This window comes from Halichoeres trimaculatus, unplaced genomic scaffold (assembly GCF_033239565.1).
Source record: "Halichoeres trimaculatus isolate MK-OKI-2021-1 unplaced genomic scaffold, fHalTri1.1 fHalTri1_scaffold_11, whole genome shotgun sequence".
Lineage (NCBI taxonomy): Eukaryota > Metazoa > Chordata > Actinopteri > Labriformes > Labridae > Halichoeres > Halichoeres trimaculatus.
In genome coordinates, this window is record NW_027437189.1 from 19,701,888 (window position 1) to 19,724,695 (window position 22,808).

Sequence of the window (22,808 nt, forward strand, 5' to 3'; positions counted from 1 at the left end):
ATTTCCACAACACCAGTCTGGTCTTTTGACCACTCAAACCACTTTAGACTGAGGTACACTAAAAGGCCGCCAGCCAAAAGTCCATAGTGTTTATTCATCCGTCATCTGCTGTGACTCTTCCCCAGATTTCCAGAAAATGACCATTCTAAGCTTTTTGTAATTATTTAAGAAAATTTAAATGTAGTTTGGCTGCCCTAGAAGCACAGGCTCTACCTGAGCTATGAAAAATGAATGAACACTGACCCTGAGCCCGTGTTTTGCTTTTAACTCTACAGAGCATTTTGAATTGCTCTTTGTGTATATGATGCTTTATGAATTAACTTGTCTTGACTTGCTGAGATGAGGATGCAAAGGCAGAGGAATGTTGCCAATGAATGCAAAATTCCATATGTAAACTCTGCAGTGAAATAGAAGCAGATATGTCATAAAGGCTCCAAAATACCTCGACTTTCTTTGAGTGAGCTGGATTAGCAAAGTCTAGAGTTCTAGGTAGAGAAATCTGGTTTGCTGATATTAATTTTCTATTTAAAAAAACAATTCTGCCTCAGTTTGCGTAAACATGAAGGGGACCTTCAGCGCGTCATTTGATGCTTCTTCTACACTGAAAGGAACAATGGCTGGCTGTCTGCTTCAGTCAGACTGGCATAATGAGAAATGATGATAATCATTAAAATTAAAAAAAAAAAAAAAAAAAAAAAAAAAAAACAGAAAAAGAGAAGGAGACCATGCTGATAATGTACTGCTTAAGAACAAGTTATTGCATACAAACTGGCTCTGTTTCTGCATTCAAGGAAAAAAAAAAGAGAGCCATGGTACATCTCTGTACTTGAACAATGATACACATGATTTAATGGTGCCACCAGAAACTGCAATTACATCAGAAACCTCTTCTTAGTAGAAACGCAGAATTAAACTAAGATTGTAGCCACATACAAGTCCAATTAGATCACTGATTTGATGTCATATGCAATAAATATAGACCAATCAGTTTTATTATCTGTGTTTTTACTGGAAATATAATCTTGTGCAATAATGTCATTTTTCACTGTACACATGATGGATTGAGCTGAAAGGGTTAACTTTAAATGAAGCCTACAGGAGGAAATGAGAGGAGGGAGACCACAGGGGTTAGATATTATTATTACATTATTAAGTGCTAACTAAATTAGATTCAGACTAAATTTACAGATGGGAACCCATGATGTAATAGCATACACTGTGTGCATGGCATGTCTTTGTCATGTGACATTGATTAGGTGACATCATGGTTCCAGGTACTGTCTTACTGCACCAGCTTTATAGAAGTATCAGGCGAGCCACACAGAGGACCAATATGATTTAGGGCCTGATTTGTTGACCACAGTGATCTACAGGGAGTGTTGCCTGAACCTAAGTGTTTAATAACCAATTATTGGCTTTGATAATCCTTTAGGCTCAACACACCCTCTAATCTCGCCTCATGGTGCATCCCTCAGGAGAGCTCACATCCACCAGGAGACGGTATTATGATAAGCTCACCTTTGACAATCACACATACAGAGAGAGAGAGAGAGAGAGAGAGAGAGAGAGAGTATGGATTTATATATTTTTGTCCAATTAATGACTCTTAATCATGGAAAGAGTATTTATTTTCTAATTTTCCCATTTAAGATGACAATTTCTCGTGACGACAGTCATACTCTGAAAGATGTTGTATAATTAAAACCTTAGTTAACCATCAAACAGCCCTTTTATAGAATTATAAAATGACTGGGCAGCATGGAAAAGAAGACACCTCTTCCATTTTGAGTCAGACTTTTATCACAAAAAGACAAAGAGGGATGAGGACGAATGTTCAGACTGAGAAGAAAACAAACCTCCCAGGAAGTGTTAACCTGGAGCCAGATATCATAATTTTAAACAATGCTGTGAACTGACAAGATCAGACGTAACTTTATCAAAGACTGGAGACTAAAATTTAAATTCTGTTTCTCTTCTTCTTCTTCTTCTTCTTCTTCTCCGTTTGGCCCAACCAGCCGCGGCAGATGGCTGTTCATCAATTAGTCTGTTTCTGCTCAAGGTTTCTGCAGAGGAAAGTTGTGCATCACCAGTGTTGCCAAGAGCTATCACTTTGAGGAACAGTTTTGTGTCGCTTGGAGGAAGAAAAAAAATACAAAAAAACAGTGCAGACTTGCTATGTAGGTGTTTTTTTTCATATCTATTGCAAAGGGGTGCTGGGTAGCTGGCTGCTCATAGGTTCATCCCATTTCTGTGTTCTCCCATGTTTGTTTTCTTATATCTTGAAAGGGATGTAACTGAAATGTTGTTTTGTTTTACGTATTTTACCTTTTATTTCCCAAAATGTAATAATATAAAAATAGATTTGAAGTCTGCTTTCAGTCAACATTAAGGGAATCAGTTCCTTTATGATGGTGCCCCACTGAATGCTTGTCCTGGGTCCCCTTAAAGTCTTGGATCGCCTCTGGGTTGAGGCTCACACTTTAGTTGTAATACTATCGCCTGGCGCGGGGAGGCGCGGTTCTCCGCCAGGTGCGTTTTCCCTCCCTCCCGCACCTTCCCATCCCAGCGCTGCCACTGCTGCTGCTGCTGATTCTGGCTGCTCTGACGCCTCCTCCACCGCCGTACAGCCCTCCTCCTCCCCTTCTTCTCTTTCTTCGTCTTCTTCTTCTTCTTCGCAGGAAGAGCTGACTTGGTGCGCATATTAAATCATCGCTGCATGATTCCTTCTCGAGCCAAATTTCAGCCTCGCGCGTGTTGGATTAGTGAGCGTAAACACGGGCGATAGTCGAGCGTCTGAACTGGGGAGGTTTCAAATGTGATTCAGCGCAGCAAACAACGTGGGTGTTGTGTGTGTGTGTGTGCGTGTGTGTATGTGTGTGTGTGTATGTTTTTTTTTCTTTTTTTGTCGGTGGGGAGTGGAGAAAGGGGAGAGCAGCGATATGAGACGCGTGTGTTTATGCCTCCTGCGTTTCCTGCTATATCTTAATGACCACCGGCTCATTTTTTCACCTGTATGAACGACCTTGCGATTGTGACCGAAATTTTCCTAACGAGGTTTCCATGGAGGATCAATCTGTCGCTTTTTCTGCGAGGGCTGAATTTGGTTGCTGCTGGTCTCAAGATATTTCAAGATAAGAGGTAAGACAATCAAATAATTAAAAGAAAAAATATTCAACCCACGAGCGCGCTCGGCATTTGTGAACGTGCACCCATACAGAAATCTTAATTATTTAAACATTGTTATTTATATGCTGAATTATTAACCAGGCTCACATGTCGGCCCTGTCTAGCGTACTATCAACGAATAGGCACATCCGAATGCAATATTCGATAATTATTTGTTCAATGCTGGAGCAACGTGACGTGCCCTCCCAACTGCAGCCAATTCCTCCACACCGAGTAGTCTCATTTTGGAGGGGCATGCACTCAGACACAGGCACTCTGATATTTTTTCTTTTCTTTCTTTTTTTGAACAAGAGCTTGTTTGTGGCTCAGCCTCCCCTTTCTTTGTCAAACTGCTGCAGACCTGCTGTTACATTACTCACATGGTGGTATTATAGCCCCTAATAGCTCCTATGGTTCATCCCAGGTGTGATGCACACACACTGCAGCCTGGATTCACTTCACCTCACCCTTTTAAATGTGTTGCTACAGACACACACCAGCACACAGCAGAGACAAATCAACCTGGGGTGGAGTATGCACTTGCTGATCAGATTCAAAAAAATGTGTCTTCAAGTGTTCTTCAGGATCCGAGGAGTGTTCTGGCAGTGATGGCTTTATGCCCACTGAGATACAGTAAGTGTAGGGTGCACTCACACATACACACGCGCACAATGCACACCTTTTCTACCCTGCAACATTCACCAGGTAATTGCATACAGCTATGCCACGATGTCAGCTGGAATATCTGTGATGAATGCAGCTCAGGCCTTCAAAGTAAGTACACTCCCACTCTGCCAGCTGGGCTATTTGTTCAACCAGCATGTTACTTGGATGCAGGCAGGGTGTGATGAAGGTGGGAGATATCGTGTTTATACATTACTTTTTTTTTTTTGCATGCCAGTTAAGCCAGTGGTGTGTTGTTACTGGCAGGGACCATCTTTGACTGGGAACGATTCACCCTGCAAAGCTTCCTCACCACCTTTTATCGCCATCGTCGTTAGCACCATTATCCATGGGAGAGTGTGTGTGACTCTGTGCGTGAGTGTGTGTGTGAGTGAGTGTGCATGTGGGTGGGTGCCTATGTGCTCGTACATGTGTGTGTGCTTACATGTGAGCAACTGAGTGATCTGCTCCCCGTAATATCACGGACAGATTTGTGTAACCCACTATTTTGCATTTGTAAATTATTTATTAAGTGTGCCCACAAAAAGAGGGCCATATTGCATCAGCTGTTACAATTTCCCATCCCTGACACACAAAAAGCCTCCATTACAAATGCAAACCATAACATGCAAAGTCGACAGTAGTGTAATACCCTCTGTACCTTCCCAACACCAATCCTCTGTCCTGAGGTGCCAGCAGTTTGCAACACCAGGGGCCTATCACTGAGGTATGGCATGCAGGACTCTTCCAGAGAGGAAGCATACCAATCCAATTTTGTCGACTTTAGGGAAAGAAAAAGGACCGAGGGAACATGAAAGCCAAGGGAGAAAAATCCTGGCAGAGACCCCACGTGTGTGATTTGACATCCAGGCAGCTGACAAACAATTAGACCCTCCATAAGTAGCGCTCTGAACCTGGCTCGCCCCGGGATTAGGCCACAAATGAGCTGCTCGTTGTGGCTTATGTCTTCAAAATGGAAAATGAGTGTACGTGTGTGCTTTGTGTGTAAGCATGTGGAGGCAGGGTGTTATATGTGTTGTACATGGTGCGAAAGTGAGTTTGGTGTGTAGGTGTGTGTGGGTTGTGTGACATTTAGCAGATTGGCGTTATTATCTGTCTCTGCCCTTACTATATCTTGAACACCTCTTGAAGAAATTTGTAGGGGTTTGACTGTGCAGATCTCCTTTTTTCATGCATGCAGGTTCACACTGATCAGCACAATCACGCACACACATTTGTACGTGTGTGCAGCTGCTCACTTGACTGCTGTTATTGCCAGTTCTCCGTTGTGTGTATGTTTGACATTTCGTAATTTCATCATTACTCGCTCAGGATCCTCCTGCAAGAAGTGGGTGCATGGCAATTTGCAACACATGCTAGGAGCAGACAGACACTTGCCCTTGATTATGGACCTGGGTGGAATGGCTGCCTCATCAGGCTGTCTTGATTCACCCCAGCATGTGGGGAGACACATGCTGCTGTGGGTGAATCTAATTGATTGGATGGCACCCAATTCCCAGGTCCAAGTCTCTCCTCAGGCAGCCAGAGTGAATCCGTCCAAGTGAAGGATGAGCTTAGGCGTTGGTTGCTCCCTTAATAGATTGGCATGGGCTTCCTCCCATATGCCTCTGGTATCACCCTCAGACATCTCAGAGTGCAAGTTGGCCAAACAATAGGGCACAAAGTGACACTGTCTGGATCCTCTGATTGGATTTGTGATAATGGACAGAAGGAATGAGACTTTATATTCAATTTCGTAATCAAACTACCACAGCTTGGCTCTAGCTGATAGATAATTAAAAGCATAATGTATGAGACTGTATGTAAAGATGGATGGCATGTCTACGCCTCCTCCTGTTGTACAAAAGTGAAGTTGTGAAGAAGCCTGCGCAGTGGGAATTGGCAGGTGGATTTGTGGTAATTTGTGGCTGAAACAGCAAAAAGTTGGTACAGTCCTCAAAATAACAGATTGGTTTGAAGTGGACTCTTAGAGCTCATGGAAACTGCTTTTGTTCATTTTTGTCATTATTCATCTTCAACTCTGATGAGTCAGTAAACACATCACCAGAAGAGCTTCAGTTGTCAACAGAAATGCCAGTCATGTTATCACAACCCATTTAACAGCATCAAAACAAGTGACAGAAACCAAACCTGTCAGTAATGTGTACATCTGGATATGAATCAGCATGTCAAGAGCTGGCAACAGAGACTGATTGAGGAAAAAAAAAATCTGATTTATTATTTGTTTTTTAGATTTGATCAGTGTTAAATGCAGACTTTGTGGGATACACTGCAGAGGGGAGCCCGTGTGTTGAGCTTTTGATTTTGGGGAGCTGTCATGTTGTCCATTGTTACAGCAGATGATTAAAAAGCCTAATGTGGAAGCTGGGATAAAAATGTTGGAGCTTGCTGAGTTTGGTGTTTCACAACAAAAGTCTCATCCCAACAGGTCAAGCTCCCCTCTCTCGGAGAACGCCGGTGCCATTTTAAAGCTTATTGGATGAAACTCTCATTTGCCCTTGGCTGCCAAAGATGACGTTGCCATGGAAACAGCTTCTACTGTTATCAATCATCGACTGTCTGGCAGGTAAACCACCTTTTTATATGAGTAATGATTCTTTCACGTTTGGACATTTACAGTTGCAGGGATGATGGCTGAAGAGAAGAAAATCCTGTCAGTGTCAGAGATGATAGGATGGCCCCGGTTTAAAGAAACACTCCTCAGTATTGACTTCCATTCACAACACAGAAACTATACTTTAAATCTTCCTCCTCACTGCTCTGTGACTGGACCCTGATGGAGAGACATCGGCTTTTGTTTTCTTGCCGTCTACACTATTTCCCTTGGCGCAAAATTAACATAAAATGCAAACCAAATAGTTTTAGCTTTCCAGTTTGGACAAATGTGTTTTTTTTTTTATCAGAGTAAATATGTTCACCACAGACATCAAATCTTAAACAATATACCAATGAATGATCCAGAAAGCTCCAACTATTCTCTTTTGTATCATACTCTTATTTGTAACTGCTGAAATTTCTCCTCTCGCTGTGCCAAAAAAGTCCTCCTGGCACATTCTCAGCTGTTCATTTTATCCACTTTATTCTTCCAGAGGAATCAGCACTTCTCATCACCTCCACATAAAATGAACCATATCGAGTCCTTTCCCATGTTTAGTAATGTCCCACCTCCCATTTTTGAAAGAGCCTTCCCTATTAGGCCCAAATATCCCATTTCCTCCAGAAGAATGTGAAATTATGGAGGCCAGACTCTATCAAAAAATGGCACTTTTTTCCCTGTTACTACGCTCAGGCTGTTACTGTTTTTCTCCGACAGATTGTCTGGACAGTGGATCGTACCATGGTCCAAGATGGAGGATGGAGCCAGGTGACTTGTTCATTCCTGTTGACTCTATAGAAGAAGAAGCTACTTTGACTTGTGATGCTAAGGGAATACCACCTCCTCAGTACAGGTAAGCTCACACTCAGTTTTTAGGAGCATGCTAAAATATGTGTGGAAAATGTCTGCTGGAAAACATCAACTGCTGTAAAATCAAAATGTAGCTTGACAGTTTGTATTAACGAGCATTTATCTCTTGTTTGGTTTGTTTTGTTGTCTCTTTTCAAAATATCTAGCAGCTAGTTTGTGCTTTCTCCTAACACTTGCCAGATTTGAACCACTGAAAGTCTTTTCTGGGTTGCCTGTGTCAATCTGTGATCGCAGTGTTGTGCCTTGACTTGTGTTCACACCAGAGGCTGTCCTGTTTTTCTGTTTATAAAGTGCCAACGTAGGAAGATAGAAATACTCTTCTTTCCTGGACACCTCTAGCTGGTCTGCAGTGCACAGTGTATAGCAGAAGGGCTTGTTTTAAAGATTTAACAGAAGTGTAGATTTGTCCACTGCAGGGTGAGCGGCAGTTGTTTTATGTAAAGAGGCATATTGTTAGACACTAACATGGTATTAACGTTCAATGGCACAAGTAGGGATGGGTACCTTTCACATTTGAAACGATACGGTACCGATGCCTGGTACCTGGCAATCGATACTGGTACTCAACGGTATCAATTTTCGGTGCTTTTGTGTGTTAATGTGGTAAAAATACCAATTTGTTTAATAATAAAAGATATATTTTTTTCAATTTAACATATTTATTCTTTAATATCTAAACTTGTAATGCTGTGTTCATGTCCAGCATGGAAAATTGTCTACTCTTCCACTCCCTCAAAGTAGGGCTGCACGATTATCGCAATCGCAATTGCAATCGCAATGTCAGCACATGCAATTCAGATTTTTCTCCATGATAACCAAGCAAGTCTGTAGACTCATTATGACACAGCTTTTTTTATTAAATCCCAAGCACAATCGCAATCGCAATATTGTCCACCTGATTGCAAATCGCACCTTTTCCCCAAATCGTGCAGCACTACCTCTAAGTCACAAGGATGCATTTCAGTAACTTAACATGGTACCTTTTGACTTTACATGAATTGGTACCCGGTACTTTTGTCAGAATTTGGTCGGTACCTATAAAAGTACCTGATTGGGTACCCATTCCCAGGTGCAAGTGAGCCATCTTGACTGTAAGGTGCAGAAACAAAAGCTTTGATGCCAAGGGACAAAAAGTATTCTTTTAACACCTAGGTTTTAAATTAAAGCAAAAGCTATATAGAACGACATATAGCTTAAATAGAATTGAATTGTAGGCCTTTATAGTTATTTTAAATTATACAGTATTAGTTGAATATGGATGCTTTTACCCAAAAGTGCATGACATTTAGGCATCCACATTAACAGACAATGCGTTGTCAAGCCAAAAGAAATGTAATGTGCTGTGCACATTTAGAAACTCATTTGCACCTGAAAAACATAGTTATAAGTTATTGCACAGGTAGAGAAAACTACACAATATGCTATGCAGAGACAGTTGGGAATTGTAAGGGATGTTAGTGCATCTCTAGTTCCGGTGGACTTCATTTTACACACATTTACATATATTCTTATTTTAGATTAAAATCAGCCTCAAAGCCTTCATCTATGCAAAGCCCATATGGGCTGTTTCAGTTCTGTAAATAAGGATTTATGATAATTTGAGAATATTGTAGTGCTGGCTCTTGTCTCAGTTTTCTCTGAATCCGGCTAAAATGCCATTAAAAACTTCATGAAGTGGCATCTTTAAGGAGTAGCCTGTCTTTTCTTATTTACGCTGACAAACACACCTGCCAATCTGCCTCCAGCCTCACCAGATAATATCTCATTCACACTCATGTCGCACTAAATAGCTTCTTAAACCTCCTCTTGTAACATGCCATCAGACCAACTCAGGTTCCTAGACTCAAGTTGGCACCAACTAACATTGATTACAAGAGTCTTTGGAGTTCAACAGTGGAATTACTGCAGCGCAGAAGAGCTGAACGATAGCAGTGTGAAATACGTATGCTCATTATTTCAGGCTTTTCACGTTCCCTCCCTGAGACCAGGTATTTCCACGCACTGATTAAAGGTGAGATGAGCATGTTCAACGTGGTGTCTTGTCAAGCAGGGCTGTGCTCAGCTCTGCATGCCCTCAGCACCTCTCTAGCTCCTCTCTTGAAGTGTAAATGGGCTCACACTGCACCCTCCTCCTCCTTTTTTCCCCCCTGCTCCTTTCCCCTGCCAGTCACTCACAAAGAGATGAAACCGTCATTGTATGCACACTATAGCAGCATAAAAAGCCAAGGAAGGAAACCATTTCTCATACGGAAAAGTCTCTCTCCTCCACAGCAGTTATGCGGTGACAAGTTTTTAAAAATCAAAACACAGAGTGACATGGCCAACCTTTACTTGACCTTATGGGTGAAACCTGTGGCTCTCCACCGCAGGATCATCTGACATACTTGAGATTCTCTGTGGTCAGACGGGAAGTCAACATGTGTTCACAAGACAGGACTCAAGCAGAGTAATTCAGTTTCAGAGTTGGGATTCAATCACCCGCACAATGTTCAGAGCACCACTGAACAGCGGAGGCACTTCAGAGCAGGTCAGAAAGAGGTGAAAACTGGTGACTCGGGGATAAAAAGCTGAACACATGCGAGTAGACACACAGGGGCATGTATTTCTGGTAGCAAGGTTGATCTAAATATATATTGGAACACTTGTATTAACTGTAAATGTCTAGAATGTGGCAGCAGAGCTTCAAGCCGGTGGCTCTGATTTATTTTTCAAGAAATTATTTTGAAGGCTTGGCTTGAAAGCTTTTGGAAAGTTGCCCATCATGGCCTTCATGTTTTTTTTATTTCCTCATAAGGGAGCAGAATAGAAAAATGTGGCTAAATGAAAAAATAAAAAAGTTATTTTCCACACTTTGAGAAAAACCATGAAACCTCCCTGAAAAGTGTCCTTGAACCCATCAGCACTCCGCTTTTGAATAGCATTAGAAAACGAGATAGAGAGTTGCAGTAGAATGAAAAAAAAAAAGATTTTTCTCACTTAATAGCAGGACTTGTGTAAATCACTGAATTAACCTTATGTTTTTAGGAGTTCTCTGAGGTGCTGCATTCATCTGATTCTCCATCTGAGCCGTCTGTGAATTTTTATATTATTCCCACGCCTGGTAGGTGTGGGACAGATGAAACAGAAGGTGAAAGGCTGTGAAAAATTCATCATTTGTTGCATCAGCCCACTGTTACTTCTTTAGTGCTAATGTTTTGAGCTAAGAAGTCAAAGGTGGAATAATGTCACATTATGTAAATATAATGAGACAGAGAAGATGTGATTATGGTGAAACAGATGATAATATCGGGGAAGGCTCTAAAAACCCTTCATCTTATTCTTGCTTTAAATTGCACTGGACAGGAGCTGAAGCAGCAGAAAACAGACACAGAAAGCAAGCCTAAGAAATACAATAAAGCAAAGGAAGGAAGCTTGTGTGGATTGTATCAGTAACTCATGATATGCACATTATAAAATAACAGATTAAATAAGATATAAATAAATCTTTGAAATTAGTACAATTCAAATGCAGGAGCCAAATAAATGTTCTGAAAGTTTCTGAAATGTCACACGTCAAGGATTTAGCTGTAAGAGAAAGAAAAAAATCTTAATCCAGAAACTTTGACAGCAGAGTTGAAGCTCTGCAGAAGAGAACTAATGGCAAACTCCCTGCTGTTGGTGCTTCAACCTGCAGGCCTGTGAATTCCGGTACCGCAGCGCAACCACACAGTATATTATTCTTACTCCAAGTTGAGTTACTGCAGTGAGTTGTGTTCTCCGCTCACCTCCTGTCACACCACCTTGGTTGGTAGAAAGAAATGGGTGGTGTTTTTTGCCAGGGACTGATGGTGTCTTTGCCCTCACAGATGGTCATTGAATGGGACTCTCATAAATCTGGGCCTGGATCGCCGGCGGCGTCTGTCTGGGGGCAACCTCATTATAAGCAGTCTGGACCGCTACCAGGATGTAGGGATGTACCAGTGTATGGCGTTCAACACTGTAGGAGCGATCCTCAGCAGGAGAGCCAGTCTGCAGTTTGCCTGTAAGTTGAATCAGTGTTTGTCACTTTTCGTTAACAAATGGAACGGAAGTATGGCTGCACTTAGCAAATACTGCCAACGCACACCAAACTGGGTGGGCATTATTTGCAATATTTATCAGACGCAGTGAAATTGTTTTGAAGCTACATCAAATGTTGAGGTAACACTGGAGCAGCTTGGAGTGGCAGCAGTTCTTTACTTGTGATCACACATGCAAACTAAGAATTACTACTTAGCTTTATTAGATGATCTCAAGGGAGAAGTAGTCAGCCATGCTGCTTAAGGAGCATATTAAAACTATGAATAAGGGCTGATGCCTAAGGAAAATGGTGTTTACTTCATTAAAAGAGAATGTAAGAGTAATGCCAATGAAGAAAAGAATGAGTGAAAACATCGCTTTATATTACATCTGCAGTGAGGTGATGAAAGAACTTTTTCTTTCACTTCACACATTCTTGTTGTGAAACCAGCAAAAATCTCGAGTGAATAAATAAGCCAACACTTTCTATTTATGTGCTTTTTCATTAAGGTTTCTTTTCATGCTCATCACAACAAAACGTCTTTTCACACCTTCTCCTGGTGGCATGTAGCCATGCGCATACCCTAGTTTTGTCTCTTTTTGACAAGCTTCTGAGATATGCAATGCAAGAAAAAGAACAATGACATTTCAAAAGAAAACTAACTGTAAGCTTTTGAAAAAGATAATGTCCCAGCTACATTGTGCAATACCCACACCTTGCTTAAAAGCAATTTGGTAATTTTCACTTCAAATGAAAAAAGTATTGATAAAAAAATGATGATGATGTCTGTGAATCATTTATATATGTAACAGCACAAGGTGACCTTATATTTGGATTTGACATTATAGAATAGTTATTGGCTCTGGTTTAATGTGCTAAAATAAACAAACAACTCCATCTCACTGACATCAGTTTGTCTGCTCTTTCTTTCTTCCACCTATTCCAGAGCAGAATTTTAAACTACGGTTTAAGTTGTAGCCTGTACCATTATGCCATTCTTTCGAGGCCATAGTAAGATTGTTATGACAGTAGCAGTAGAAATAGAGCAATTATACAGTTGGCTAACTAATCATAATCAAATAAAGCAATTGATGACATTGTGTGAAAATCTTCATCAGCTGATATCTACGCTCTGAGAGTCTTCAGACACTGCAGGCAGCCTCAATGTAGGGCCAATAATAACCTCCGCCAAGGAGGTTATGTTTTTAGGAGAGTTTGTCTGTTTCTCTGCAAACAACATAACTCAAAAAGTCACAAATGAATCTGCATGAAATTTTCAGGAAATGTTCAAAATGAGATAAGGAAGAAGTGATTCAATTTTGGAGGTGATCCGGATGACCGTCTGGATCCGGGTTTGTTTTAAAGGATTCTGTGAGACAGGGCCGTTTCACCATATGTGTATATAACTCCACGATAAATGGTTGGATTACTTTGCAAAACAATACAAGACAAGGTCACAATAATTTCTGACAGATGTAAAAATGATCCAGATCATGTCAATATTCTGGATACTAAGATCCTGAGTATGAAATATGAACTGGGTCATCATCATTTTCAACACTGTCAGGTAACAAATTATCGTACAAACCTGCAGCTAACACCCAATTGTAGCAGACAGTCTGCTGAAAGGGAGTATAACATTAAAGTAGGACTAAAGTGTTGTGTGACAATCACAATATGCTTGGGGGAGGTCTGTGTTCTCTGAGTGCTTTTCTAGTTCTAGTCTGTGCTTACTAATCATGAGAAACTCACATGGTTATGGAAGCCCCCCCCCCAAGCAGAATTGGACGCATACATGTTATTCCCTCTATTTTCTTGTGATGAGTTGAGATTTCAATCTGAGCATCAGATGATCATCGCTCACATCTACAGAGCTACAAAAGCACAACACAAACAAAGAAATGGGCTTAACTTACCTCATTAGTGTGGGCAACGGCAGCACGGCATGTCGTGGTCTGGCCTATCACAGTGACAAGCCTTTTGTTCTGCCTGTTGATCGCCAGAAAATTACGTGTCAGAACACAGAAACAAAGGCTTTGTTTTTTTGTTTTTTTTTGTTTTTGTGTTTGAGATAAAAGGATAAATTAATCTGCTTTAATAAAGAAACAATCTTTGTTAACCCTTAGATAGAAATAAGTTAAGATCTTTAGGAGACATCTTAAACTTTTAGGAGAACAGAGTAAATGGAATGTACAGATGCTTCCACTCAGAGCTTGTTTAGCATCAGCTGATCTGTTTTGACGTTAGATGTTAATTATTTCTGGAGTGTATTCACCAGATTTACATTCTGCTGGAAAACTGCACTAGCAGAGCAAGCTATTATAAAGCATGGGCTCGTGGCTTGTAGAACAAACAGTTAGCACCTAAGCTAATGTTGCATCAGTGTGCTAACTGCTTACAGTGCTTTGCTGCCAGGTATTTCAAGGCCAACTGTTTGATGACCTGTTGAAATAATTTAAGGTGTAGTGCATCTGCATCTTACTTTGATTCTTATTCAGATGACATGAGCTCACTGTTTAGGGGCTGCACTCAGTGAGTAAGTTTCACAGGCTGCTATGTCTTTGTGAAAGGAGTGAAGCAGGTTAGCATAAGATGACAAAGGAATGACCAAAACAGCAAAGTTAGCTGTTCAAGAGCTTGATTTTCTTCGGCTTTTTCTTGAGTTATGTTTTTTCTCAGATCTTTATGTGTACTTAAACAAGCCTCTAAACTTTGATATTATTTATTAGTCACATATTTAATCGAAATATTCAAAAGCTTTAAAAGCATCTATCCTCTTGACAATGATGCTCATGCAGATTTCTCAGACATGTACACAACCTTTTAAAACCTCTGTCAACCAGCTAATTTTACCATGTTCTAAAATAATATCATACATTTCATTTAGGTGGTGAATTTACATTTATTCTCTAAGTTTTGACACTCATAAGCTGCTCTCTCAATCTGGCTCTCTGGCTCTCTCAGGCATAGAGGAAGTGCAGTCCTCATGGCGACATGCTGATAGGCCTGTGTCAGTGTCTTGCTCAAAGCTTTTTACTCAGCTCTGCTTCATTCTGATATGTGAGATCCTGAAGTGATCTTTTTTTTTTTTTTTCCCTCGTCAGACTTGGATCATTTCAAAGTCCACACTAGAAGTGCAGTATCAGTGCGGGAAGGACAAGGAGTGGTGTTGCTTTGTGGAACACCCACTTCCTCAGGAGGTAAACTCTCTGGCCTTCATCTTTAGTGTTTCACAGGATTAAAGTATAATCTTGACAAGGATGATTAGCCTTCTTTAATCGCATTTAATTCTCTTAATCACATTAAGTATCTCGTTTTGTGGTATCCAGGCCCGGCTCATGTGCATTCTTGTTTGTCTTCCAGATCTTACTTATGCATGGGTCTTCAATGAATACCCGTACTTTGTTCAACAAGACAATCGTCGCTTCGTCTCCCAGCAGACGGGAAACCTTTATATATCCAAGGTGGAGCCCTCAGATGTCGGAAACTACACCTGTGCGGTGATGAACAGCATCACGAAGGGCAAAGTTCAGAGCTCACCTACGTCTCTGATCCTCCGGACAGATGGTGAGACACAGCCTACAGCCGCAGTGTGACAAGCATGCCTTTCAGATATGTATTAAGGACCTTTCCTTTCAAGGTGGCTTTAATCATCATACTAGCGTGAGAGCTCTTTGTCGTGTCGTGCCTTGCTGTAGTTGAGTCACTGAGTGCTAATGCCTGTAAGTAAATAAATGCTCCTCAATGTAGGCCAGCAAACAAAGCACCCAAATCTCTGCTTTGCTGACTTTGCTTCCCCATAATTCACATTCCCCTTTAAAAGCTCTCCCTGTGCGCCTTACACATGAAGTCTCGGGCTCAGGTCCTCAGCAGTCTGTTGTTCTATTCTCTGTTATGCTTTCATAGAAAGACTGAATAAAGATTGCCTCTGTAATGAATAAAACATAAGCCATACGTCATTGGACCATTACATTGAGTGTTCCGGTGGCTCAACCAGTTAGTTTCCACTCAGTGTACTGTACATGTAGCTGCATAAATTTAAATCCCATCTCATCGCTCTCTGATCCTGGTCTCAACTGTCTCCCATGAATACTGATATTAACAATAAAACAGTGGAGTTTGGGTGCTGCCCGCTCAAGCTTTGAAATAATAGATAAACAACCAGACTAGCTTGAAAAACATGATTTTGAATACACCGTACTCATTCCACCAAGAAGAGGCTTAAATTATTCCTCGTGGGCATGCTACTGCACTCTGGTGACTGCACACTTAACTGATGTACTACCATGAGGGATTGTTTGCTCACGTGTCTTTTATTCCCCCATGTAAGTTTTGCAGTGCCATTATTTGGTCATATGCAAGCCATATTCCCTTCACGTCATGAATAGTTCAAGACTGAGCAAGTTTTTTCCTGTGTCTGCCTCTTCATAGGAGTGATGGGTGAATACGAGCCGAAAATAGAAGTTAATTTCCCAGACAATGTACCCGCCGCCAAAGGATCAACAGTTACGCTGGAGTGTTTCGCCCTTGGGAAGTAAGCTGGATTCTGTCAAGCATGTTTTCAATCTTCTGCTGTCTTTCACTCCAGAAGAACAACCTCTGGATCTGTGTATTAAAGTTAATGGGGCAATTATATTTCTCAAAGTGTAGCATCAAGCTGTGATTGGTTTGAAAACCATCTGTGATTACTTTTTTTTGTAGGATTGAGTTAACTTTAAACCTTTCATCTACAAAAAAAAATAAAAAAAATAACACTACAGTGAAAAGGCTTTAAGCTCCATGGCTCACTTTATTGCAGGATTATTACAGACAACCTGTGTGACAATCTGAAAACTTCAAAGGGACGTGGATGAGAATCTCCTCCGAGGCTTACCTCTCCTTTTTCTTTCAGCCCCGTCCCAGAGATCACCTGGAAGAGAGCTAACGGCGTTCCCTTCCCCAGCAAAGTCAAAATGAAGTACTCTAATGCTGTGCTGGAGATCCCCAGCTTCCAGCAGGATGACACAGGGGGATATGAATGTGTTGCTGAGAACAAGATGGGCAAGAACACAGCCACGGGGAGACTTGCCTTCTATGGTATCAAGACTTTTTATCTGGCTTTATACAACAACACAGAAAAATACCAACAGTGGGATTAAAAGGAACTGCACAAGATCTTTGTTGTGTTGAATCAGGCCTAGTTTACTTTACAGATTTCTGGGATGATTTGTTTTCGCATCTTCAGAGAGCTGGAGGATTAATCTGGTTAAAAAACATTGTCAGTAATGATGTATGGGTTAGTTTATCTTACAAAGGTTGTGTTTAAAACTAAAGCAAAAAGCTTGAAGGCTTATTCTGCCTGTCTGTATCAGTTACTATCACACATTTGTTCTTTTATTTTTATTTTTTAATGAGTTTTTTTGCCTTTATTAGATAAAACAGCTGAAGGCTGACAGGAAATGTGAGGAATAGAGCGTTGAGGAAGACATGCAACTAAGGGTTGTGGTCAGGAGATGAACCTACATAATGAGGAGTGTGGCCTTTTTGATATTTGATATTTTAAATCTGCTAATTATGAGCAAGAATAGGGATGACTATGTTCTTTTCTCCCTCAGTGTGACATTTACTGCTTGCAGTGACAGTTTTTTTGGGCAGTGAGGCTTTTACTTCTATGATTTTGATGACACAATAGATTGTTTGGAGCTATATCATCAACCAATCAATCAATCAGTCAGTTTTTATTCATTCAGCACAAATTCACAACAAACGTTATCTCCCTTTCACAGTTTAACACAGCTTTCGTACGCTGGTTGTCACATGCGCTTTTGTTGTTTGTGGAATGAGTAAGATGTCAGTCAGAGTTTGATTGGCTATGCTCATGCTGTCTAAAGAAGCTGAAACCTTCAAATTAAACATTCTTTTATTGAGTGTTTCTGATTTAAATCTGCTCATTTTTTGATTCAGAAAACTGTCAAAAAACAGCTTTTTCCAGCCTAAACAATATTTTACAATTTGTTTAGTAAAAGCTAATGTATGATAATGAGCAGGTGAACTAGAACCCCATGTATGTTTTTCTTCTGATTCTGATCTATCTATCTATCTATCTATCTATCTATCTATCTATCTATCTATCTATCTATCTATCTATCTATCCATCTATCCATCTATCCATCTATCTATCTATCTATCTATCTATCTATCTATCTATCTATCTATCTATCTATCTATCACTATCACTATAAGCGATTAAGAGGAGCACATGTAGAGAAGAGAAACTGAAACTTAAGTATTAATCTCATCACCCAAGTATTGACCAATACTGATCCCAACCCTAGACTGTAAAACAAAAATGGACGTCTGCTTGCTCGGCTTCAAAGTGAGGTCTCCACAAAAACTGCTCCCCCTGGTGGCTGGCTGCAGTATAGGTTAAAAAATTCGGCGTTCCAGCAATTCCAGATGGGCTGTGGTCAAACTTTAAAAGATTAATACACCTCGTAGAAAAGTCTCTCACGTCCGATTGTTGTGGTGATTTGAAAATATCATTTGGCTGTCTTGTATTCAAGTCCTCTTTTTTCTGAAAAGTTTCATTTTTATTATTTATACGAGGTTAGAAATGAGGTTTAGTAATGTTTAACGATGATTGACAGCTGACGTTCTCAGTATTTTTTTGGAGGATTGTAAAATAAGTTGGGATGTAGAGTCAAGAAGTGATTACACTCTCGAAAGAAAAATATATATATTAATTTTGTCCCCCGGCTCCTCTCAGATTCTTCCAGAATCCCTCACCATCTTTACTGCGCAGACTATGGCTGCACAACTGCTCAATGGCTGCGCCTGTGACGGAGGTATTTTGGCTTCAAAACTGTACAATAGTAAATGGTGGAGCCACGCTGTCCACTCTATATACAGTCTATGATCCCAACGTTGGCATCAATATATCAATATTTTAGATTGATCGTACCCATAAATATATAGTTATATATACTTTTATGAATGGATCAAAGAGCCACACACGGGAAGGCAAAAAGCCACATGCGCCTCGGGAGCCACAGGTTGGCCACCCCTGAGTTATAGAATACAGAGCAGGTTTAATTGTCTATGAAATAATACAAAGTGTTGAGTGGAGATCCAACGTGGAAGTCTCCAAGTGAGAATGCAAATGCATTACTGCTCTTAAAAATAACAATGAATAAATGAGAGTCAACAGAGGAGTAAAGTAGCTTGGTTTTGATTAGGTTTTTACTTAATCTTAATTATACATTATTTATCTATTGCATAAAATTATTGCACAATGAGATGCTTTGCACATATCACAACCAATGAACAAACTGTTGCCTATTAGAGAAGTCAAATAAACAAACAAACAAATGATTATCATCAACTAAAGGTATAAATTTGTGAAGGTGGTACAAAAATATTAATTTATAGGTGATTTTTTTCTGATTTAAAAGAAAAATAATCTTAAGAAATAGTCTCACAAATACCACAGTTGGTAATCTGTACGGCAGTGGATTCTTATCAGCCTGTTGGTGGAATGAATTGACATAAATCTACAATCTTCATTAACTGTCAAACTAAAACTTAACATACTCATTTAATAAGTTATATTAAATAATATAATACATTTGTCATAAATCTTAAGGTTAGATAGGGTGAGCAGGACTTATAAAAGAGTATTTGCAATGACTTGTGTCCTCAGCAAGCTCCCCTTCTTACAAAAGCTTGAAACATCAAAGAGTCAAACATCACAGCTTTGAACTGTTTCCATTAATTTAATTAGCTCATTAAACAAGCTTAGAGCTAACTAAACTAAGAGGTTTTATCACCAGTTCTGCTGCTTTTACCTTGCTTGCAGAACACGATCCAGTTTAAAGATTTCCTCCATGTTGTTTAATTTGAAGATTTAGAAAGCTCGTAGAAATTTAGCCAACATGCTATCATTTTCAACCAATAAACAAACACTAAGTTGAAATTTCACCTTCAGTTCCAGGAGAGGATCGAGCCTCCTGTGTCTACTACATTGCCCCAAACCTTGTCTCAAACAGGCTTCCACCTCCTTTTCTTTTCACAGCAGTGCATCACCACAGTAGGTTTAAACCAGTTTACTCCTTGAGTGATAATCTGAGATCATCTAAGGTGGTAGGTTTTCTGCTCTCAAAAATATCCTGCAGTAAGAGATCTGCCTTTGTTTTCATATACCAGACAGTTTTTATATGCTTGATATTTCAGTGGAGAATATCTATGGAGTTTCTCCTGTGTATGTGGTAACACAGTATTTTAGTGGGTTAAAATTAAAAACTACAGTTGAGGCATTGAACTTAAATTTGATTAGATACTGTTCATATGTGGCATCAATAATTGTAAGCATGAAAAGAAAATTATTCTGCAGTGTGAACGCTGCAATATATGTATTGTCTGACAAAAATTCATTACTTTTTGCTGGGATAATAAGCACTGCTGGTTTTAATCTCACTGCAGTTATTACATTTTTAGGCTCTTGGCTTACCTCAGCTGTGAATGTTTGCGCGAGAGAAGCAAAGTGACACCTGTGAAATCGGAGGTGACAGTATGTACAGTGCCTGCGAAGAGAGCTGTGCTTAGAATAACGCTCTACCCATTGAAATTCCTGAAAAGCTGTAAATATGTAAGAGTTAAGATGCAGGGAATTGTGGGAAACAGACAGGGTGATGTTTTTATACACAGAATTATTGTGACAGGTTTTGGGGGGTGAGTGGTGGAGTCGGGTGCACCCCCCCCTACTCTGTCAGGAGAGCTTCCTGCTTTGTGGTGCAGTGTTTGGTGCTAATCTTGAGTTGCCACAGGGTGCTGACACACATAAGTGATGAAACTGAGTGATACCCTACATCCACTTTCTCTCCTCTCCAAAGACAAACCCATTCTCAAAGTGATCCCACTTATTTGAGCTGTCAATCTCTGCTTTCCTCTTTCCCTTTGAACTATTTCAGATGCAGCATATTTAATGTGATATTTCTGCTCATTCTTCTGCTCAAATTTTATTGGAGTGGGTTTCTGTTCCCTCAGCCAAGCCTCAGTGGATCCAGACCATGAAGGACACAGCTCTGGCCATAGAGGAGAGACTGCACTGGGAGTGCCGGGCCAATGGGAAGCCCAAACCCTCCTACACGTGGCTGAAGAACGGCCAACAGCTACTCTCAGAGGTAAATTACTGCCACCTCCCGATGTTTCATTTTAAAGACTTAATCTTCAGCTACAGCTCCTTTCATTTCAGCTAGCCAGGCGCCAGGCGCCAGGCACTGGGCTGCTTTTTTTTTCCAAGAGCAATTCAGAATGAGATGAGAGGAGAGTGTAAACATCTTACTGAGGTGTGCCAGTGATGAGACATGGATGTAACTGTCTCTACCTTGGCAGATTACACAGTCTTAGAGAGTGGATCAGTGTAGTCCCTGGGAGATTGCTCCATTTCATCTGAATGGAGTCAGTGGTTGTTTTTCATTATTCATGGTGCATGTTTAAGCTCCTCCAGATTTAGGGACAATGGGCTTAATCTCCTGTGAAATATACTGTATATAGCAGCACACCTCACTCTAGACCACCGGAGAATTTTACTTAATCTTGAGCGTTGTGAGATCCGTGGCTTCAAACTGACTTGACTTCAACATGTGGCTGTAGAACTTAATAACACGTAATGTGCAGCTTCTTCTTTTGAATTAGACTGAATTTAATGTTAAAAAGACATTCTGAGGCGTCCATATTTGATTTGACTGATTTATCCCAAACAGTTAATGGTGTGTTTTACCAATGAGGTGGTGTCATTATCTAAGCACGATGGTTTCAGTTTCAGATGCTCAGTGTACAGCTTAAGATAGGCCGAGTGTATGTCAATGAAAGTAAGAACTTAATCCTCTTAAGGCAAAACAGAGACATTGTAAGACTGGACTCTGTGTTATTTAAGGTTACTCAAGAAAACCATGTCATTTAATCCCCAAATCAGATCTGTTCTGTATAAAGTGAAGTTGTGAATGTTTGATGAAGGATCTTTGTGTTGTAAGGACGTTTTTGCCACCCAGACACAAACTGTGTGAGCTGAGTTTCCACTGCTGAATCGAGAGATGTAGATATAACACATACTAAGCTCTCACAACTGTCTTTACACGATGGAGAGGACAAGAATGTATTTAAAACAAACAGGTTGTTTTGCTGCGACTGATTCATCCTCCAAAACATAATCCAGATTTGATCTAAACCCGTTGACAATGCTTCAACTCAATCCAATGCTTATACTGAGCCCTTCCAGAGCGTGCTGCTTCAGCAAAGCAGAAGCAACCTTAAAGTCTTAAAAGATAATTGCTTTTTTTTCACCCTTTTTTTTCTCACAGGACAGAATCCAAGTGGAGGACGGAGTCCTGTCAGTGTCAGTGCTGACACTGTCTGACGCCGGCATGTACCAGTGTGTGGCGGAGAATAAACACGGCATTATATATTTCGCTGCTGAACTAATGGTTTTAGGTAGGCTGGCATTTATCTGTCCCTTAAATCCTCCAATCATCGTAGCCAAAGATTCTTAAAGGTCAACTTACTGTCATTCTTAAAGGTTGTCTGGATTAGCGGATAATGGGGTCAGTGTGGAGGTTTTTGTTGGGTCAAACACATTTAAAAAATATTTTTTCCTTACTGATGTACAGATTCACTTTGAGGCTAGGGTGTGCATGATGTGAATAATGAAAGTATGTCATGTTTCCTTCCTATTTTTTTTTCCATAAATTAGTGCTGTCAGGCGATTAAAAAAAATAATCTAATTAATTACAGGATTTGTAATTAATTAATCGAATTAATCGCATTTTAATCTCATATCTGCTTTAGGTCCCAAAATAAAGAATTTGAATTCCGGGACATCAAAATTACATTAAAGGACATTTGAAAAACATTTATGAATAAGTTGGGAATATATACAACACATTTTTAGGTACCCTGAGGCATAAGGAACACATGAAAAAAGTTTTATGGTTCTATCTTTACAAAATCTACACATTCCTGCATCTAAGATAAGCTGATTTGATTTTTAGGATGGTTTTTGCTTCTGTCACATTTTTACTTGATGTGGACTGAACTGTCACTGCAATATGAACTTCTATACTTCTATGAGGTCAGGAGAACCAGGGCTAAAGGCTAAAAACTGTGAGGAACTATGCACAAAACACTTAATTCAAGTCTTAGATCAAAGAAAAGTGAAGTATTTTCAGTTTTACATGCTCTGAACACACAAACTGTTGCTCATTGGTGCAGAGCAGCCCCAAGCTGAAACATGACACCAGGAAGATGGAAGCAAATTTTCAAAGAATTCTTTAGATTTAAATACAGGATAAATATCGATCATTCAGGGCTTGTTTAATGCAGTAAAGAGTGTAGAATTATCTGGGTTTTTTTTTTAGAATTGAGCTAGAGCAAACGGTTGATTTTCTGTTGATTTTCAAAAAGGACGTGTGAATAAACTAA

General features: G+C 40.1%; 1 protein-coding gene across 2 annotated transcripts in view; it reads left to right on the plus strand.

The window, feature by feature from the left end:
* The first annotated feature begins 2,607 nt into the window (after positions 1–2,607).
* cntn3a.2 (contactin 3a, tandem duplicate 2) overlaps positions 2,608–22,808 on the plus strand; it is a 46,748-nt gene continuing 26,547 nt past the window's right edge. Inside the window, exons 1-10 of one of the 2 annotated variants that reach the window (XM_074680981.1) lie at positions 2,608–3,138; positions 6,278–6,415; positions 7,163–7,298; positions 11,161–11,336; positions 14,459–14,554; positions 14,718–14,921; positions 15,786–15,888; positions 16,246–16,430; positions 20,376–20,512; positions 21,692–21,821. In XM_074680981.1, the coding sequence (XP_074537082.1) occupies positions 6,361–6,415; positions 7,163–7,298; positions 11,161–11,336; positions 14,459–14,554; positions 14,718–14,921; positions 15,786–15,888; positions 16,246–16,430; positions 20,376–20,512; positions 21,692–21,821 (1,222 nt within the window). In that variant the 5' untranslated portion in view covers positions 2,608–3,138; positions 6,278–6,360. The remainder of the gene's footprint in view (positions 3,139–6,277; positions 6,416–7,162; positions 7,299–11,160; positions 11,337–14,458; positions 14,555–14,717; positions 14,922–15,785; positions 15,889–16,245; positions 16,431–20,375; positions 20,513–21,691; positions 21,822–22,808) is intronic. The other variant, XM_074680982.1, reaches the window with a different exon arrangement.